The following is a 17340-nucleotide window of genomic DNA, read 5'->3' on the forward strand; positions in this document are numbered from 1 at the left end:
GTAAATGTGCCGCATGATGTATACAGGTATTACAGTGTATTATAAAAGCAATTGAATGATTACACGTGTCTGAAGAAACTGCACGGCCATCTTGTGGTGAGTGCCCTCCCAACCTTTTACTTTTACTTAGGTTCAGGATGTTTTTCTGTGGGGATTGAGCACCCCTAACGTTATTCCTGAGGAACGTCATATATTGTCGTCCCAATAGGGGCAGTTCAGGTCATGAAATATTGGATGTACGATCACTAATATTAAAGGGGAGAAGTTGCAATCATTCTTCTTAGAAAGTACTGATTACACGTAGGCCATGGCTTCAAGAAAGGGGAGGGGGGGGCAGCGGTCAGGAAATAATGTGTGGGCCAAAAAGTAAGAAGGGTGCACCACATTATGGCCCAGAGGTTAGACCAGCTAAAAGCAGGTCTAAAAGTAGCACACTACAGTGTTAAACTCCATCAGCTTAACAAATCAGGCGCACCACCAGACTAGCGTTATTGAGCTCGGTCAGAGCCCGGGACGCACTAGTAAATTCCCCCAATTGGTTAGGCAGAAAAACAAAACTGTATATATACTCGAGTATATGCAAAAATGTTTATGCAAAAAATGTTCGGAAAGACTCAAACTCGGCTTATACTTGAGTGAAAAAAAATAAAGTCAAAACTCACCTTTCCGGTGCCCCGCCCCAACAGTTCTTCTCTCCTTCAGTCTGGCAGCGGCAGAACCATGACGTCAGCCCCTGCTATCATCATATTGTGTGTACTCTGATGTCAGCACCGGATGACGTCACAGCTTGTGTGATGGAGTGGCACACGGACCTGCCACTGCCGGACCGAAGAAGAGAAGACCTGCATTGCGTCGGAAAGCTGAGTTTTGACTGAGTTTTTTTTAATGAATTGGGCAAATGGGGGCTGACTACAGGGGCAGGGGACTGATTATATTGGGGGAATGCTGGCTGACTATAGGGGCAGAAGGCTGGCTTACTACTGGGGCAGGCGGTGGCTTACTACTGGGGAAAAGAGCTAGCTGACTACAGGGACAGGGGGCTGATTTTATTGGTGGGATGCTGACTTAGTATAGGGGTAGGGGGATGGCTAACTGAAGAGGCAAGTGGGATGGCTAACTACAGGGGTCTGATGGTACGACCAATGTACTGTTACCTCCCTACTGTTACATGTGAGTAACTGTTTGATGTCGTGTGCATGTGAATATACCCTTGGAAAAACCTGTAGTGTTTTTCTAGGGAATGATGTTGTTCTACAGCCAATACATTTCCCACATCAAAAAAATCCTTGCATATGGGGGCTACCTTTAGGGCTAAACTTTAGTGTAAATGATTTGTTGGGCAAAATGGGGCTCCGATGTTTATCGTCCACAAGAAAGTGCCAATGTTTCTCAATGACTCGCTCTATTTGTTTGTATTGTGTGTTTCATGGAAAAGCATGTTTTGAAATTATCCTTATGTTCATTTATAGATGGTCTAGATCATTGATGGCAAACCTTTTAGAGACCGAGTGCCCAAACTACAACATAGACCCGCTTATTTATCGCAAAGTGCCAACACAAAAATGTAATTTGTGATTTATACTCCCTTCTCCGTCACAGTATTCATTGATACCGGCACCTGAGGCACCAATAAAGCAGAAAATAGTCCCAGGTAGAGCTGTCACTTTAAAAAAGCTCTGTGCACAGCAAGTCCTGGGCTGTCAGGGACTGCAGGAAGATACCTGGAGTCATCTCTGGTGATGGCCTGAGTGCCCACAGAAAGGGCTCCGAGTGCCACCTCTAGCACCAGTGCCATAGGTTAGCCATCACTGGTCTAGATGATAATGGTCCAATTAATGTTCTTTTGTTAGTGTTCTGGCAGCTACATGCATAGAATTTTTTTTTTTTTTAAAAAAGACTTTTGAAAGAAGGGAATGAAATAATGGAGACCTAAAACAAAGAAGATCCCCAGCTGCAAGGGTTTAAGGCACAAAATGTCTCCCAGCGTGTAGTTTCGTACCCCCTGAAGAAGCGTGGGCGAAACGCGCGTTGGGGTGTCTGGGAGGCAGCCACAGACAACGTACAATGGGTAGGACACTTGTCTTTTGATTTAGTATTGAGGTGTGACTCATATTGTACTTGTATACCCTGTTGTACATCCATGTGGACATTCGTATTTCCGGACCTTTTTTTGTTTTGGATTTCCTCTGCACAATCATATTGTTTTAATCTATGACAATACAATTTTGTGTTGTCTTTTGTGTATAATAAAGATTATATGTATGGATTTTATAAGAACGCTGTAACTCCGTTTCTTTGTGGAAGTATACTAATTATGGTGGAGTAGTTCTAGATTCTAGGCATGGCGGGCGGCGTGCCGAGTCCCTAACTTCAGCAACATGAAGATAAGGTATTTATTAATATATATATATATATATACTCTTTGTTATAGCTTCATATAGATCCAAAAGAAATACTTCTTTATCGATTAATGTCTTGGGACTGTAAGTTATACCAGCAAGTTAATTCCTCGTTGAGGTCTCCCATGTAAGAGCCATTCAGTCTTTAATAGTCATCTCCAAACTGTTTTTTAGAACATCGTCCCAACATTCTCCTTCCATTAGTCCATTTTAGTCCCTATGTATCAAGTCAAGAGAAAAATAAGTAAATACAGTTCTTCTTAAACATTCCAAGCTCACCTAGAAAATTCCCGGATCCTTCAAATCTTTAAAACATTTAGAATATTAAATGAAATGGAACTGAAGAACATCGGGGCAGAGGTTGTAGCTTCTGTATTGAACATTTTGTACATTGAAGTCAATCAACTTTTGTATAAGTAATGTCTGACTGACTGCTCTGTACATTGTGGACTGTTAGGTGGACATTCCCATGTACAAGACCACCTCTTCTCAACTCAACGAGAAACAAATATATGGTTGGACAGGTCCCTTCTATCAACCCCCTTTAAAGTGAGAGGTGTAAGTGCAGAGATTGTGGATGGACCTGGGGGCAGGATCTTTATGGAGCCCACGACATTTTGCTTCCCCAACCAATACATTATCTTACAGTGCTAACACTACAGCCTGTATCCTGTGCAAAGTTTATTCCCACACCCATCTGTGTGATCAGAGGTCAAGCTCTTGGTGGCCAGGAGATACTATACAAGGATCATGGGAGTTTAAAGGAAATTAACCCCACGGATCTAGTGGTTTTAACCTAAGCATACTTACACTATGATGTATGCACCTTGAATGGGAACAGTTCTTCATTTAGCTATTAACTGGTTAGCAACTGCCCGCCGTGTATTCACGGCGGTGGCCGGGTCCCGCTGCATGGAGAGGGCTCACGGGCTGAACCCTCTCCATAGCCGGTAAGTCATTGCTGTATATGTTATAACAGTAATCGCATGGGCGCCACCATCTTGCCTAGGATCTTCCGAAGACCCGAGGCTATTTTGTTTTAAACGCTTCATTACAGTACTGTAGTACTGCAGTATGGCAGTATATGATAGGATCGATCAGACAACCTAGGGTTAAAGTACCTTAGGGAGTCTGAAAAATAGTAAAAATAAAAAAAAAAAATTATAATAAAAAAACCTAAAAATTCAAATCACCCCCCTTTCCCTAGAACTGACATAAATATAAATAAACAGTAAAAATCATATACACATTAGGTATCGACGAGTCCGAATATGCCCGATCTATCAAAATATATTAGCATTTTTTCAATGCGTTTAACCCCGTAACGGAAAATAGCGCCCAAAGTCGAAAATGGCACAATATAAAAAAATCTATAAAAAGTGATCAAAAGGTCAAAAGTCCTAAAAATGATATCATTGAAAATAATATCAAATGTCGCAAAAAATGACACCACCCTCAGCTCCGTACACCAAAGTATTAAAAAGTTATTAGCGTCAGAAGATGGCAAAATCAAAAAACACATTTTTTAATTTTTGTAAATGGATGAAAACATTATAAAACCTATACAAATTGTGTATCCCCGTAATCGTACCGACCCAAAGAATAAAGTAGACTCATTTGGGGCGCTCAATGAAAGCCGTAATATCCAAGCCCACAAGAAAATGGCGCAAATGCGTTTTTTCACCATTTTCACTGCCTTTGGAATTTTTTCCCCGCTTCCCAATACACGGCATGGAATATTCAATACCATCAGTATGAAGCGCAATTTATTCCACAGAAAACAAGCCGTCACACAGCTCTTTACGGGTAAAAATAAAAAAAGTTTTCGATTTTTGAAGGTGGGGAGTGAAAAATGGAAATGAAAAAACAGGAAAGGGCCCGGTCCTTAACCGGTTAAAGACTTATCTTTCATGAAAAGGTACTTTTAACTATATGCAAATGAGCCTCAGGGGCTCTGATTTAAATCACAGAAGCCCCTTCTGGCCCCCTCAGCTGTTACCAGCTCTATGGGAGGAGGTGGGTACAAGTGCTGAAGGAAGGCGTGAATAAAAGGCTTCTGTCACATACACAGGAGCCCCTGAGGCTCATTTTCATATTCCTAAAAATCCTTTTTTAAAGAAAATATGCCAGTAATAGCTAAATAAAAAATGGATCCTGTTTCGGGGGTAACTGTGCTTGGGTTTAACCACTAAATCCATGTGATGGATGTAATAAATACCTTGCACTAAAAACTCAAAATAAAGTTTCTACAAAGTTGTGAACCACCATGTCCTACTTTATAAACGCCACTGAACCTGCAGGTGAGATACACGGGGTTACTGGCCGCCCTCCAGGTTTTATAGATTGCACTTCAGTGATCTGGAAATCACAGCCAAACAAATATCTGCATGTGCCAAAATCACAAAGACTGCTGGAAATATGACATAAAACTACACAAGAAGGTAACAGATCATCATCAGGATGCAAAGTTATAAACTCCACCGATCCCTCCTATAAACCCCATGGACATTGCATAACTGACTCCATGATAAACTCACGTCACCCAGGAAGCCATTGTGTTTATGGCCAAGAAAACGATTTTTTAATACTCAGATCATGTTATAAAAAGTACTAAGAAATTTATAAATACATTTTTAAAAGATTTTTAGATTCTGCCATTGCTTGAATTTACAACTCATAGCTGCGCTTTCTCTAGACTTTCCATTAAAAGGGCTTTCCCATCACAATCCCAGCACATACCCCTGTTAAATACCTGATAAAGCCGCGCAAATCCCAAAACCGTCGGAAAGTGCAACGAAAGTGAGCAGCGCAACCCTTAGTAAATAGGCCCCAATGAGATGCATGAGATACCTATTACACACTGTCAGCTCTGCTACATATCTGTTCTCCCTCCCCAGACAAAGAACTTATCTGCCTGTAGCTTGCAGCTTCTCTTTCCTTATGATGTCTTGTTTGTATAAAATACAATTCCTTCTAATAGTTTTGACTGATCTTTAGAACATAAAGCCCTGTGATTGTTGTATCTCTGCTGACCTCATATAACCCCAGTGGTGCTATATCTGCATCTGTGGATTTCCTGACAGATAGAATCGGTATATGGAACCGTGGGCCTGTCTTCTACAGAAGAAAGACCTTCAATCTCTCTTTGGACGTTCTTCAAAAGTCAATCAGAAATAAGAAGTAGAAAACACTACAAGAACAGAAATGATTTTGCCAAAAAGAACATCCTTAGTTTATTTTAGGATTTGGACAGCAACTACTAGGAGAATATATCCTTGGATGAGGTCTTCCGTGCCTATTATAGCTAATATCCATTGGTCAACTGAGGATCCAGAACTTCACCAATCAGAGAACATTTTTTAGATATTGTTATCTCAAATATGCCCTGTTGTGTAGGAACCTTGAGTTACGTGAGGCGGATCAGGTGGGCACATGTTAGTGTTGTGGTCTCTGTCTCAGCAAAGAATAGGTTGATAAGCGTCCCCTGCAGTATTAGGTTGTTACTTTCACGCTCTCTTATGTTGACAAAGATATGGAATGTGCCCACCACATTGTCACAATATGCACCTTCTCAAACACTTTGGGGCAGATTTACTTACCCGGTCCATTCGCGATCCAGCAGCGCCTTCTCTGCGGTGGATTCGGGTCCGGCCGGGATTCACTAAGGCAGTTCCTCCGCCGTCCACCAGGTGGCGCTGCTGCGCTGAAAAGCATCGGAACGCACTTGAATACACCGAGGTCGGCTGAGTGAAGGTAAGTGCAAGCTCCGCGACACATTTTCCGTTTTTAAATGCGGCGGTTTTTCCGAATACGTCGGGTTTTCGTTCGGCCGTGCCCCCCGATTTCCATCGCGGGCATACCGGCGCCGATGCGCCACAATCCGATCGCGTGCGCCAAAATCCCGGGGCAATACAGGGAAAATCGGCGCAAATTGGAAATATTCGGGTAACACGTCGGGAAAACACGAATCGGGCCCTTAGTAAATGACCCCCATTGGGGCTCATTTATGGAGCGCATTTTAGTTTTCCAACGATTTCCGTTTTGCGCTGCATATCGCCGGGGATTGTGTTGCACATGATCGGATTTTGGCGAATCGGCGCCGGCTTGCATGTGACAGAATTTGGGGGTCATGCCGTCGGACAACCCAACGGATTCGGGCAACGCGCAGGATTTAACATTTAGAATTTTGTGACAAGACACGCACATACAAGCACCGGGAAGAAGAAGGTGAGCTCCGGCTGACCTCGGTGGGGAAGCGACGGATGCAGGAACTCAGGCGCACGATCTTCATGAATAGTGCCGGACTTCATCCTCGAAGGACCTTCTGGATCGGGGATTGTGACAGGACCGGACAAGTAAATTTGCCCCATTGGATCAGATGGTTTAGATTTAAGATTTTCTTAACTAGAACAGGGTGGCAGCCATTCTACATCCCTACCTTACATACTTCCCAACCTGTTCAAAAGCAATCACAAAGCCTTACTCTTCATAACAATTACCACTATCCTTATGTTACCACTACAAGAGTGAGTGATTGCTGCCGATGAACCTCAAGTCCGGCGAGTTGGTGTGCAACAATGGCCGGAGCATTGCTGTGTCTTTGGGGCGGGCCAGATTGATGTCCTTCCCGTGTATTGCGCATCGGCTCAACTCAGTGGTTCGGGTCTGCTCGTCACAACTGTTAACTCCATGTAGAGTGAGGATAGTTTTGTGAAAACCGCTTTTGTATTGCTCGAACATCTTCCTCACAATGAGCATCATCCAAGGGCTTGTTTTAGACTAAGGTTGGACTCCAGGGAACTTTGTCTTACTTGCATATATGTCAGCACGCTCTCCTTCAAACCTTTCCCCCTATTTGGGTGTCTGTCTTTCAATAACACTTCACCGTTATTGCAATGACACGTTTTTTGGTGTGATTTACTAATTGAGCCTGTGTGGAAGTGTGCCAGTATATTGTCATGTAAAGTTAGGTTCTTAACTAGACTAATGGGGCTCATTTACTTACCTGATCCAGTCGCGATCCAGCCGCACACTCTCCGACGCTGATTCGGGTCTGCCGGGATTCACTCAGGTCCATGCGCCTGATGTCCACCAGGTGTCGCTGATCTTGCGACACAATTTGCAATGTTAAATCCCGCACGTTGCCTGAATCTATCGGATCGTTCGACGGCCCGCCCCCCCCCTCCCATTTGTGTCGCGTGAATTCCAGACCCTTAGTAAATGAGCCCCAATGTTTCGTTCATGCATCTGGTATGTCAGCAATCTGCAGAGTCATCTGGCAGCACTGCGAGGAAACCCACACTGCTGCCAGATGACTCTGCAGATTGCTGGCAAACCAGAAGCATGAGCGACTCCGAATCGGAATTACTTTTTCCTATTTCCCCTGTAGAAACCTTCCACTCCGCATTCCCACTGCAATCTCAGCATCAGGCCGCAGAATCGTATTGTTAAGTAACTAGACTGAACTATTTATTGGACCGGACAAAGGGGGTAATACATCCCCCAAACGCGTTGTCTCTTGTCAATATATATGTGAAATAAATGTCTAATTGTATACATATGTATATGCTTGTTACTACCCTCTTTATATATGACATTAATTAGCAGGAAGGTTATTCTGGTATTTCTAGACCCTATGTTACTATTTATATTGGACCTCTGCATGTTCATGAGCTGATGTAGACCATTTCTCCTTCATAGAGGCCTGTGGTGGGACACTGCTCACACATAACAAGGTACAACAAATTGGGAGACCTCCCCCCCCATGGAAATGTACTCTTCATTGTTTGTACCTGCTGTGATTGTGGTAAACGGACAATGCATTCCATGGTCTTTAGAAATTGTAAAGTTTATCAACAAAGATTGGATATTCTAAGCTGAAATCAATGTGGTGTCCATGTAGGATATTAGTCATTTAATTATTTTTGGTAATCAGGACACAACAATTGGCGGATGAAGTGGAACCATAGTCAGGAGACAAACTATAAATCAAGACCAGGCTTGTAATCAGGTGAGGAACTTAGGAAATTTTAGCACATTAAAGTATAGTACTTAGTGGTAGGTCTTCATGATACACCCCTTACCATTGGGACAGGGGAGGGATAAGTTTAGCTTTACCACTTTTTTCTTATAAAAAGTATCTACGAGGGGTGGATTAAGACTGCAATGGGCCCTTGGGTATATGGATTTTAAAGCCCCTACAATTCTGGAGTCACTTCATATGGTACTAGATTAAGCTTGTTGGGGAATGGAGGATGCGTCACTACTACCTGCTTTCAATATGCGGTTTCAGAACCTTTGGAGGACCTTCAAAGTTCCTGAAATGGCTCTTGTATACATGTGTATTGAGAGTAGGAACAGATGTATTAAGTTTTGTTGGTGAAGGTCCTTCTGAGTATGAAATTCGGTATGTGGTTTAGGTGGTCCAAGATCATCTAGAAAGCTTGGGTCCCGACCTACTACCCAAACTGCCTACACTGTAATCCAATACATATATCTACTATGGACAATAGAAGCCTCAAGAACAAATGACATGTAACACAATGTACCAGACAAGAGACACAATAGAGTCCACAGTTTTTATTTACATAAAATAATTACATATGTACAGAAGAATGTTATTATACATAAATACACATCTATAATCAATACTATAAAAAGACATTTTTGAAAACCCAGTCTTATAATTCGAAAAGCCCAAAATTGGAGCAGTCTCTAGTTCTCTAAGATCCGGACCTTAAGAGTTTCCTACAGGCAAAAGCTTGCCCCATATCAAAGACGAGGGGTAACTTTCATCTGGTATTTAAAGGGTCTTGAACCATTGGTTTTGGGCTTTGGTCTTATACTCAGTTTCTCTCTGTCCACGGTGGGTTCCAAGGTAAACTTCTGCAGTATAGTGGTGAGGAAGAGGAAGATTTCCATGCGGGCCAGGCCTTCTCCGGCACATACACGTTTACCTGAAGAACACACAAAATAAGTGAAGATACTATAAGAGTAATGGATCTGACTTTTTAATTCCCTTTTAACCAATTTGGAGTTGATATTGTAGTAGGTCCCCAGGTAAGAAGCGCTGTCCTTTAGCCAGAGATAACATACATTTTATACTATTTTATTAGCCTTACTCTCAAAGTGCATGATGCTTTACTTTAGGGTTACAGATAATTTTCCCACTTAACTTTGAACTTTTTGAAGTTCTTACCTGTGGAGAAGGGCATAAATGCTTCACTTTTCTTGAAGCCACCTTTCTCATTAAGAAAATGTTCAGGGTCAAACTCTTCAGGGTTCTTGAATTGTTTGGGGTCTTTCAGGACTGAGGTCAGGATTGGAAACACCATGGTGCCCTAAAAAATTAATGAATGAAATATGAAGATAGACTAAAGTGTCAGGTCTGGGTGGATGTTGATTAGAAGTGTGGAACAAAGATCTTCAGGTCACCACGTCTTCGTTGGCATGGGGGGGGGGTGTCTATTGAAGTTACTGCCTTCATAGATATCAGTTTACAGTAGAGTCTAAGGTTTAAAATATAAGTTATAATTCTTAAACAATAGAAACATGAGGAATAAAGAGAAGAGGATGACAAAACCAACATACTGTACCTTAGGAATGTGATATCCTCGGAAGGTTGTGTCCTTGCTAGTAGCATGGGGTAATCCTGTGGGGGCAATATCAGCAAATCTCTGGATCTCGTGGATCACGGCGTCGGTATAGGGCATTTCACTCTTGTCATCCATTGATGGACAGCGATCTCTGCCGATCACATTGTCAATCTCTTGGTGGATCTTCTCTAAAATTTACAAGAACACAACAAAGAATATATTTTTCATTTACCATAGTTTAATTGCATCCATAGAGTGATATTAGTACAACCATATTACTAAGGGAAATTAGAAGATTGTTATATGTATGAAAGACATTACAACTTCACACGCTAGAGGGATTTCTACCACGGGGTTTCTTGAATCAGAAATGTTCCTGTTTCATCAGATGAAGTATTCTAAAGGCTACAGAGATGCATGAGGAGGAGATACAAACACTAGTAAGACATTAATGAATCTTTGTGCATTAAAGTTCCCATCACCTGTGATAAATATTAGTGATGAGCGCACCCGAAACACAATGGTTGGGTTCATGATGAACATTGTTCGTTCAGCCAAATGTTTGGGTTTAGCGTTCCACCTCCGGGTGATTTTTAAATGCCCCCATTATTAATTATAGTATTGTCTCTCCCTGATGATATCACGAGGAGATGGGGGGCACTTCAAAGTTACCACTTTCATATACAATAGGTGCCAGCGGTGATCACAGGTCTTATTGGTTGAGATGAGAGTTAAGGTTCAGTTATTGATCCCAAACTAGAATAGCTCTTTCAGGCCTACTTATCTTTAATAAAGCGATAAAGATTTTATTGCGATAATCCTAAAAAATTCCTTGCCTACTTTAGGCTAGGATCATCATTCCCCGGGAAGAGATGATGCTTGGGAAAAAAGTTGTACGCACAAACCACCGGTGCTTTACTAGCGACATTTTAAATCTATTCCATTGATCCGAAATAATCCCCCATCTCCGTTACCTTTACTTCCTCCAATAAACACAATGGGGCAGATTTACTTACCCGGTCCAGTCGCGTTCCCGCGGTGCGATGTTCGACGTGGATTCGGGTCTGCCGCGATTCACTAAGGTCGTGTGCCCGAGTACCTGCTTCCGTCTCTTCTGCGCTGAGTTCCGTCGGAGTTCACCTGCTTCTTCCTGGTGTATGTGAGTGAGTGTCTTGCAACACAAATCCATTTTTAAATTCCGTGGTTTGTCCGAATCCGTCGGGTTGTCTGACGGCCACGCACCCCCCATTTCTACTGCATGCATGCCAGTGCCGATGCACCACAATCCAATCACGTGCGCCACAAACCCGGGGCAATTCGGTGCACAATAGAAATATTTGTGAAACCTGACGGAATCGCAGTCCCGCAGCCCTTAGTAAATGAGCCCCAGTAGCTCCTTTAGGTTAATAAATGAATAATAAGCCTGCTAATTTTGGATTTTAATTTTGGTGGAGGGTGTGTGTGTAGAAAAAAATAAGGAATAAATAAATAAAAAAAACTAAACACATTAAAAAAAAATTTACCTTGTATATCTGGATATTTCAGTAGAATAAGAAAACTATATCTCAGGGTCATGCTTGTAGTTTCTGTTCCGGCAAGGAATAAATCTAATATAGTTCCCTCTAAGTTTTCCTCGTGAAATTCGGTGTTTGGATTCTGTTTCTCCTAAAAAGAATTGAAATGTAATATTATTTTAACGTTTAGAAATAATGAGAGTGATGAGCTGTTCCTATAGGTAATTAAAATAAACCCAACAGCAAATACAAAGTTTTATGTTGCCTGTAGAAACCAAAAGGGTTCTCCAGCAAATAAAAAATCATAATGAGCCCTAGAGAAGCCAAAAAACTAAACATTGCTCACAGCTTTGCGCGTCTATGTTGCTGTCACTCCTGGTCCCTGCTGCACTCCACTTCCTTGTAGTTCTTGACACCACAGGAAACAGTGACCTGGATCAATCAGTGATTGGCTGAGCAGTGCTTCCTGTGGTGACACCCAGGAAGTAGAGTGCAGTGGGAATCCAAATTTTCAGCGAGAACAGGTGTAATATTTTACTATCTAAAGGGGTTGTATGGGATTTACAAAACATCTTCACCCATCCACTACCAAGCGGAATTAGTCAGATGGGTGCACCGGCCTCTGTAAACAAACAGGAGCACAGGAGTGACCAGACGGCTTTGCAGGACAACTGGAGTGCTAGAGGAGGTAAGGACAACATTTTTATTGATTTTATAGCCCATCTAGAGCTGATAAACCTTCTCTGGAAAGCCTGGACAACCCCTTTAAGTGGCCTGAGGTATTAACTATTACTCTATTTTATCTTCTTTTAAGCCCTTTAATAATTCATTTCAAAGTTCCATTTCGGTTGCCATATAACCCCTGTAACTGTGTTACTGTTTTAATTATCTCCTAACCTACCTCTTTCATCTTGATAAGAAAGCAATCTATGAAGTCACGAGGGCAGTTCTCGTCCAGGGTGTCCCGATGGGTTTTCATCATCTCTTTAAAAAACTGTCTCAATTCATCCAAAATTTGAAAGATTTTTTGATGAGGACCAGGGATGTAGGGTACTATGGTTGGGAATATGTTAAAAAGCTGTTGAAAGAAAAAAATAAAGCATAAATCTTTAGATTCTACAGAATTTATACTATGTTTTGTGTTTCTATGGTTACAGACTACAAGACAGGTTTTGTTGTCAGATCCAGTAAGTGTACTGCCATACAATTGTCTCTTTTTTTTTTTGCAAAGTTGTCATATGTATTTGAAGAACAATATGTGTGAAGAACAACTTGCAGATGTTTCCAAACATCTGCAAGTTGTTCTTCACACATATTGGGGCAGATTTACTTACCCGGTCTGTTCGCGATCCAGCGGCGCGTTCTCTGCACTGGATTCGGGTCCGGCCGGGATTCATCAAAGCAGTTCCTCCGACGTCCACCAGCTGGCGCTGCTGCGCTGAAGTCCGCTGGAATGCCTCGAAATACACCGGCCTATCCAGGATGAAGGTGAGTGAAATTTTCGCGACACAATTTTTTTTTAAATGCGGCGGTTTTTCCGAATACGTCGGGTTTTCGTTCGGCCACGCCCCCCCGATTTCCGTTGCGTGCATAGCGGCGCCGATGCGCCAAATTCCGATCGTGTGCGCCAAAAACCCGGGGCAATTCAGGTACAATCGGCGCAAATCGGAAATATTCGGGTAACACGTCGGGAAAACGCGAATCGGGCCCTTAGTAAATGACCCCCATTGTTCTTCAAATACTATTGCGGAGAACACCGTTTTGCACGCGTGTCTCCGGAACAGATCGCAGATGTTCCCGAACATCTGCAATCTGTTCTGCACTGTGTTATTTCACTGTGCTCGTTCAGTTTGTAATTTTACTGAAAAATGCTCGGGTCTCCCATTGATTTCAATGGGGCTCGTTACTTGAAACGAGCACTCGAGCATCGGGAAATGTTCGGCTCGAGTAACGAGCACCCGAGCATTTTAGTGCTCGCTCATCTCTAGTCTACACCTTTTTCTCCCCGAATGTTGGTTTGTTTGTAGTATGTAACTATGAGTTGTGTGGTCAGGACCTGACACTAAGGGTAGTTTCAAATGACTGTTGTTGGTCGATGAACAATGGACCATGTAGAGTCCTGTGTCATGGACTCACAACACATCTGGAGATGAGACTCCTTTACATGGTAGCGATATATGATACAAAAAGTTCCTGCTTCCCTGCCTAACCACAGCACCAACATTGTGGTCATATTAAAAGTGTTGGTGTCAGTATTTAGTGAAGGAACACGGAATATGCGTCATATTTGGGTATGATGTAAGGAATCACAGTTCCCCAGCAGTGCTCTAGATCTCTGCATGGTCTTAATTCAAGGATCAACAGCGGTAGTGTGAAACTGTCTGTAGTGTCTCATCATATCAGCACCAGTGGAGGATACAGCATAGACAAATAGCTGATTTATAATTATAATTACATGATATATTGCTATTGGATGGGTGGGGGGTAGCAGCATGGGGGCTAGATTCACTTCTGACATGAGCCAAAGTTAACAAAAATAGTAATGCTTTTTAAAAGCATTTTTCTGGCTATAAGCCGAGGACTTCAATTTTACCACAAATAACTGCAAAATTTACTGACTCAAGTATAAGCCTAGGGCAGAAAATGCAATGGTCACAGCCTCCCCAATTAATGTAATGCCCAGCAGATTCCCCCAGTAATGAAATGCCCCATGCACCCCCTCAGGAAGCAAATTTGATCAATATTGGCAAAAAATTTACCTGTCCAAGACGTCCGGTGAGCAAATTAGCAAAAACCTGAACATTTGACAAAAGCGTCTGGAATTTATGGTCATCATAGTCAAATCTTTCACCAAACACAACGGAGCAGATGATATTGGAAACAGCGAGTCGTGTGATGTGTGTTGGGTTAATTGGAGAATCTGTGATTTAATATGAAAGAGGTGGTGAGATGTTGCTCTTACTAGATGATATAATACAAACATTGGGAAAATATGGACCATAATGAAAATACATTGGAGGCGCAGAACGAATTTTGGTCAAAAACTTTTTGATACTCATGGCCAAATACGAGTATGAGACAATTTTTTTGGGATCTCCACTGACCTTTCTCCTTCATCATTTTCTCAGCTAGACATTGGGCTTCTTCTTGGATTCTTTCTTCAATGCTCCTCTTCCCCATTCCAAAATTTCTTAAAGTTGTCAGAGAAAATCTTCGAAGGATTTTCCACCTTTCTCCATTGCTTGCAAGCACCCCTGTAATTTAAAGGTTTAGTTGTTAGATTAAAAAAAAATATGTTGGTTACACAGTTTTTGATGGGAATGGCCAAGTATACCGATCATATCCTTTGTTCTCCCACTAAATTTATGAGAGATGGGCTTTTGTTATGGGGCTAAAAGTTGGACAATGAAGGATGTAATGATGCCGGACTATTCCTTTTAATGAGTAGCTAGATTAAAATATTGCAAAACTTAGAACGATTGAGGCACAGAGGCACATCCTGAAAAGCCCCCATAGACAGCTCTTCAGAGGATCCAGAAGCAACATCAGATTTAAAGGATATTTCGAGACTCTCTAAAACAGTGATGGCGAACCTTTTAGAGACAGAGTGCCCAAACTGCAACCAAAATCCACTTTTTTACTTTGAAGTGCCAACGTGGCAGTGACTTATTGCTACCTGTTTTTCGACATCTTTCAATTGTATTGCCCCCACTGAGGCCACCAATACAGTTGAAAGAAGAAGGGCAAATTCAAACTATCATTGTAGCTTCTCTCCAGGGTCTTTCTGTACAGAAAGAATGGTGGGTCCAGAATGAGGACCTCCAAAGATAATGCAGTTCTTTCAATATCTTCTCACTTCAAGCAGTTCAAACAGTCAATGAAGTGTCGCTGTAAAATCACGCGGAGAGCAGCATCTAAGTTGCCTGAGACTGCAGGAAGATTTGGTGGATATGGTCCTATTTGGTGGACTCTGTCCTGGGGCGATGGCCTGTGTGCCCACAGAAAGGTCTCCGAGTGCCACCTCTGGCACCTGTGCCATAGGTTCGCCACCACTGCTCTAAAACATGCCGCTCTTCAGACTTCCAGAAGCTCATGAATTATTGGAACCCTTTTCAGTTGGTACCAGTCTAGGAGTTGGGTAAGCCACCATCTGACTATATGAGACGTCTACAACAGAAAGGTGCTACTGAGAATGAAGATTGCTACCAAAGATCTGCGACCTTATGGCTGGAGTAAACCGGGTAAATATAAGAATGACAGATTGACAGTATCCTGCATATTTAGAAACTGCTTCCCCGATTGTGTACTAAGCCATTTATACACTGAAGACAAGTTTAAGCCCAATGTTATTTACTATATTGTCTTACCAAGACCCTTCTGAAAAAATTCTCCTGCTCCTGTGTCTCCTCTATCACTGAAGGCATCACTGCGGTCAACAAAGGCTTCTCTCACCGCATCGTACCCAACCAGTACAATCGTCCGAAGGTTTGCCAGGTAGATGGTGTAGACAGGTCCATGCTTCTCGCTCAGCTACAAAGAAATAGAAAACATATAAAATGAGTGCATGTAATATGTATATAGAGTTTACTTTCATAGGACTCATCTGCATCCCAGTTCTAGTGTCACAGTGGTCATCAGTTTACTGCCACCTTGGTCCATAACATCTGCTGTGGGTGATCAATGGCCTCATGGGGTCTCTGGTGGATGTTGAGGCCATGATTAAACCTTATTGTAGCTCAGAGGAGATCTGAAAATCTTACCCAGAAGTATTGGAAAAGGGCCAGATCTCATAAAAAGGGATATAGTCTTTTAGATATAGTACAGATAGATATAGTATAAAGATTTTTACAGAATTTAGAGCAAGTCACATTTTAGGAACATACTTTATAAGCCAAAAAGGTATTAAGAGAGTCTCTCTGGAGGACCCAAGTTATGACATTTAGCCCATTGCTTTCAATATCATACAAGCCGTGCAATGTTCCATTACTCCTGCGGGGGAGCTGCAGGCAGAGAAAAAATGTTGTGCTGGGTACCAAAATAACATTTTCCGAAATGAACAAATCCTTTTATTTTTTAAACACAAACTATTCTATCACCAAATCCTTATGTAGATATGTAGACATTTATATTCCTGGGCCATGATAGCTTCTGAGCTTTTTCAGCAATGGTTTTGTGATTGCTACATATAAGTGCTATAACGGGCAATTACATGTACTTACCTTAATTAAAGACCGTGGTAGTTCAGTGGTGCTGATCTGTAGGAGATTCCCCAGGATGGGTAGAGGGGTAGGTCCTGGGGGTAGGTTCTTCTGTTTGACCCCATGCCACCACTTTATAAGATAGATTAGTAGGGTGACCACAGTGGTCAGGAGAAGCGTCGCTGCAATGTTCAGAGCCATCCTGTGCCCCGGGGACTATGGTTCTGTCTGTGCTGAGCTCCTCTCTAGTTATATATTGCCCGGTTGTGGGCAATTATCCAAGAGGTGAGAATTTGGCAATGGCTCGTCGTAGTACGATGCCAGATCCTGAGTCACACTTGTATTGCTTAATATATTGCAAATACTGTTATAATAGACAGCAGATAATACCTCAGCAAGAGATGTGGAGCAATGTGAAATAAGTTCAGATTATATTGATGTGAACTTACCACTATTTTTGTCTTTTAAATGGGTGTTTTTAGGTCCTAGTCACGATGGTGGATATATTTTGTTTGAATAAAATTGATATTTTCATTTTCAATTTCATTCAGTTTTGATCCATTTATGTGCTTGAAATATTTGTGGCCTTTTTATGTGGACTTTCTATATTACATTCTGGTTTGTAGGTATTTAT

At 42.0% G+C, this 17340-nt stretch overlaps 1 protein-coding gene across 1 annotated transcript; it reads right to left on the reverse strand.

Moving 5' to 3' along the window:
- Positions 1 to 9038: 9038 nt before the first annotated feature.
- LOC140077745 (cytochrome P450 2B19-like) lies at positions 9039 to 16944 on the reverse strand. Its single transcript, XM_072125181.1, has 9 exons — positions 16728 to 16944; positions 15876 to 16038; positions 14613 to 14762; positions 14268 to 14428; positions 12410 to 12586; positions 11518 to 11659; positions 9995 to 10182; positions 9598 to 9739; positions 9039 to 9355 (listed from the first exon to the last, which is right to left on the reverse strand). The coding sequence occupies exons 1-9, from the start codon at positions 16905 to 16907 to the stop codon at positions 9171 to 9173; spliced, it is 1488 nt and encodes a 495-aa protein (XP_071981282.1). The 5' UTR covers positions 16908 to 16944; the 3' UTR covers positions 9039 to 9170.
- Between the last annotated feature and the right edge of the window lie 396 nt (positions 16945 to 17340).

The sequence above is a fragment of the Engystomops pustulosus genome, chromosome 9, assembly GCF_040894005.1.
Source record: "Engystomops pustulosus chromosome 9, aEngPut4.maternal, whole genome shotgun sequence".
Taxonomy (NCBI): domain Eukaryota; kingdom Metazoa; phylum Chordata; class Amphibia; order Anura; family Leptodactylidae; genus Engystomops; species Engystomops pustulosus.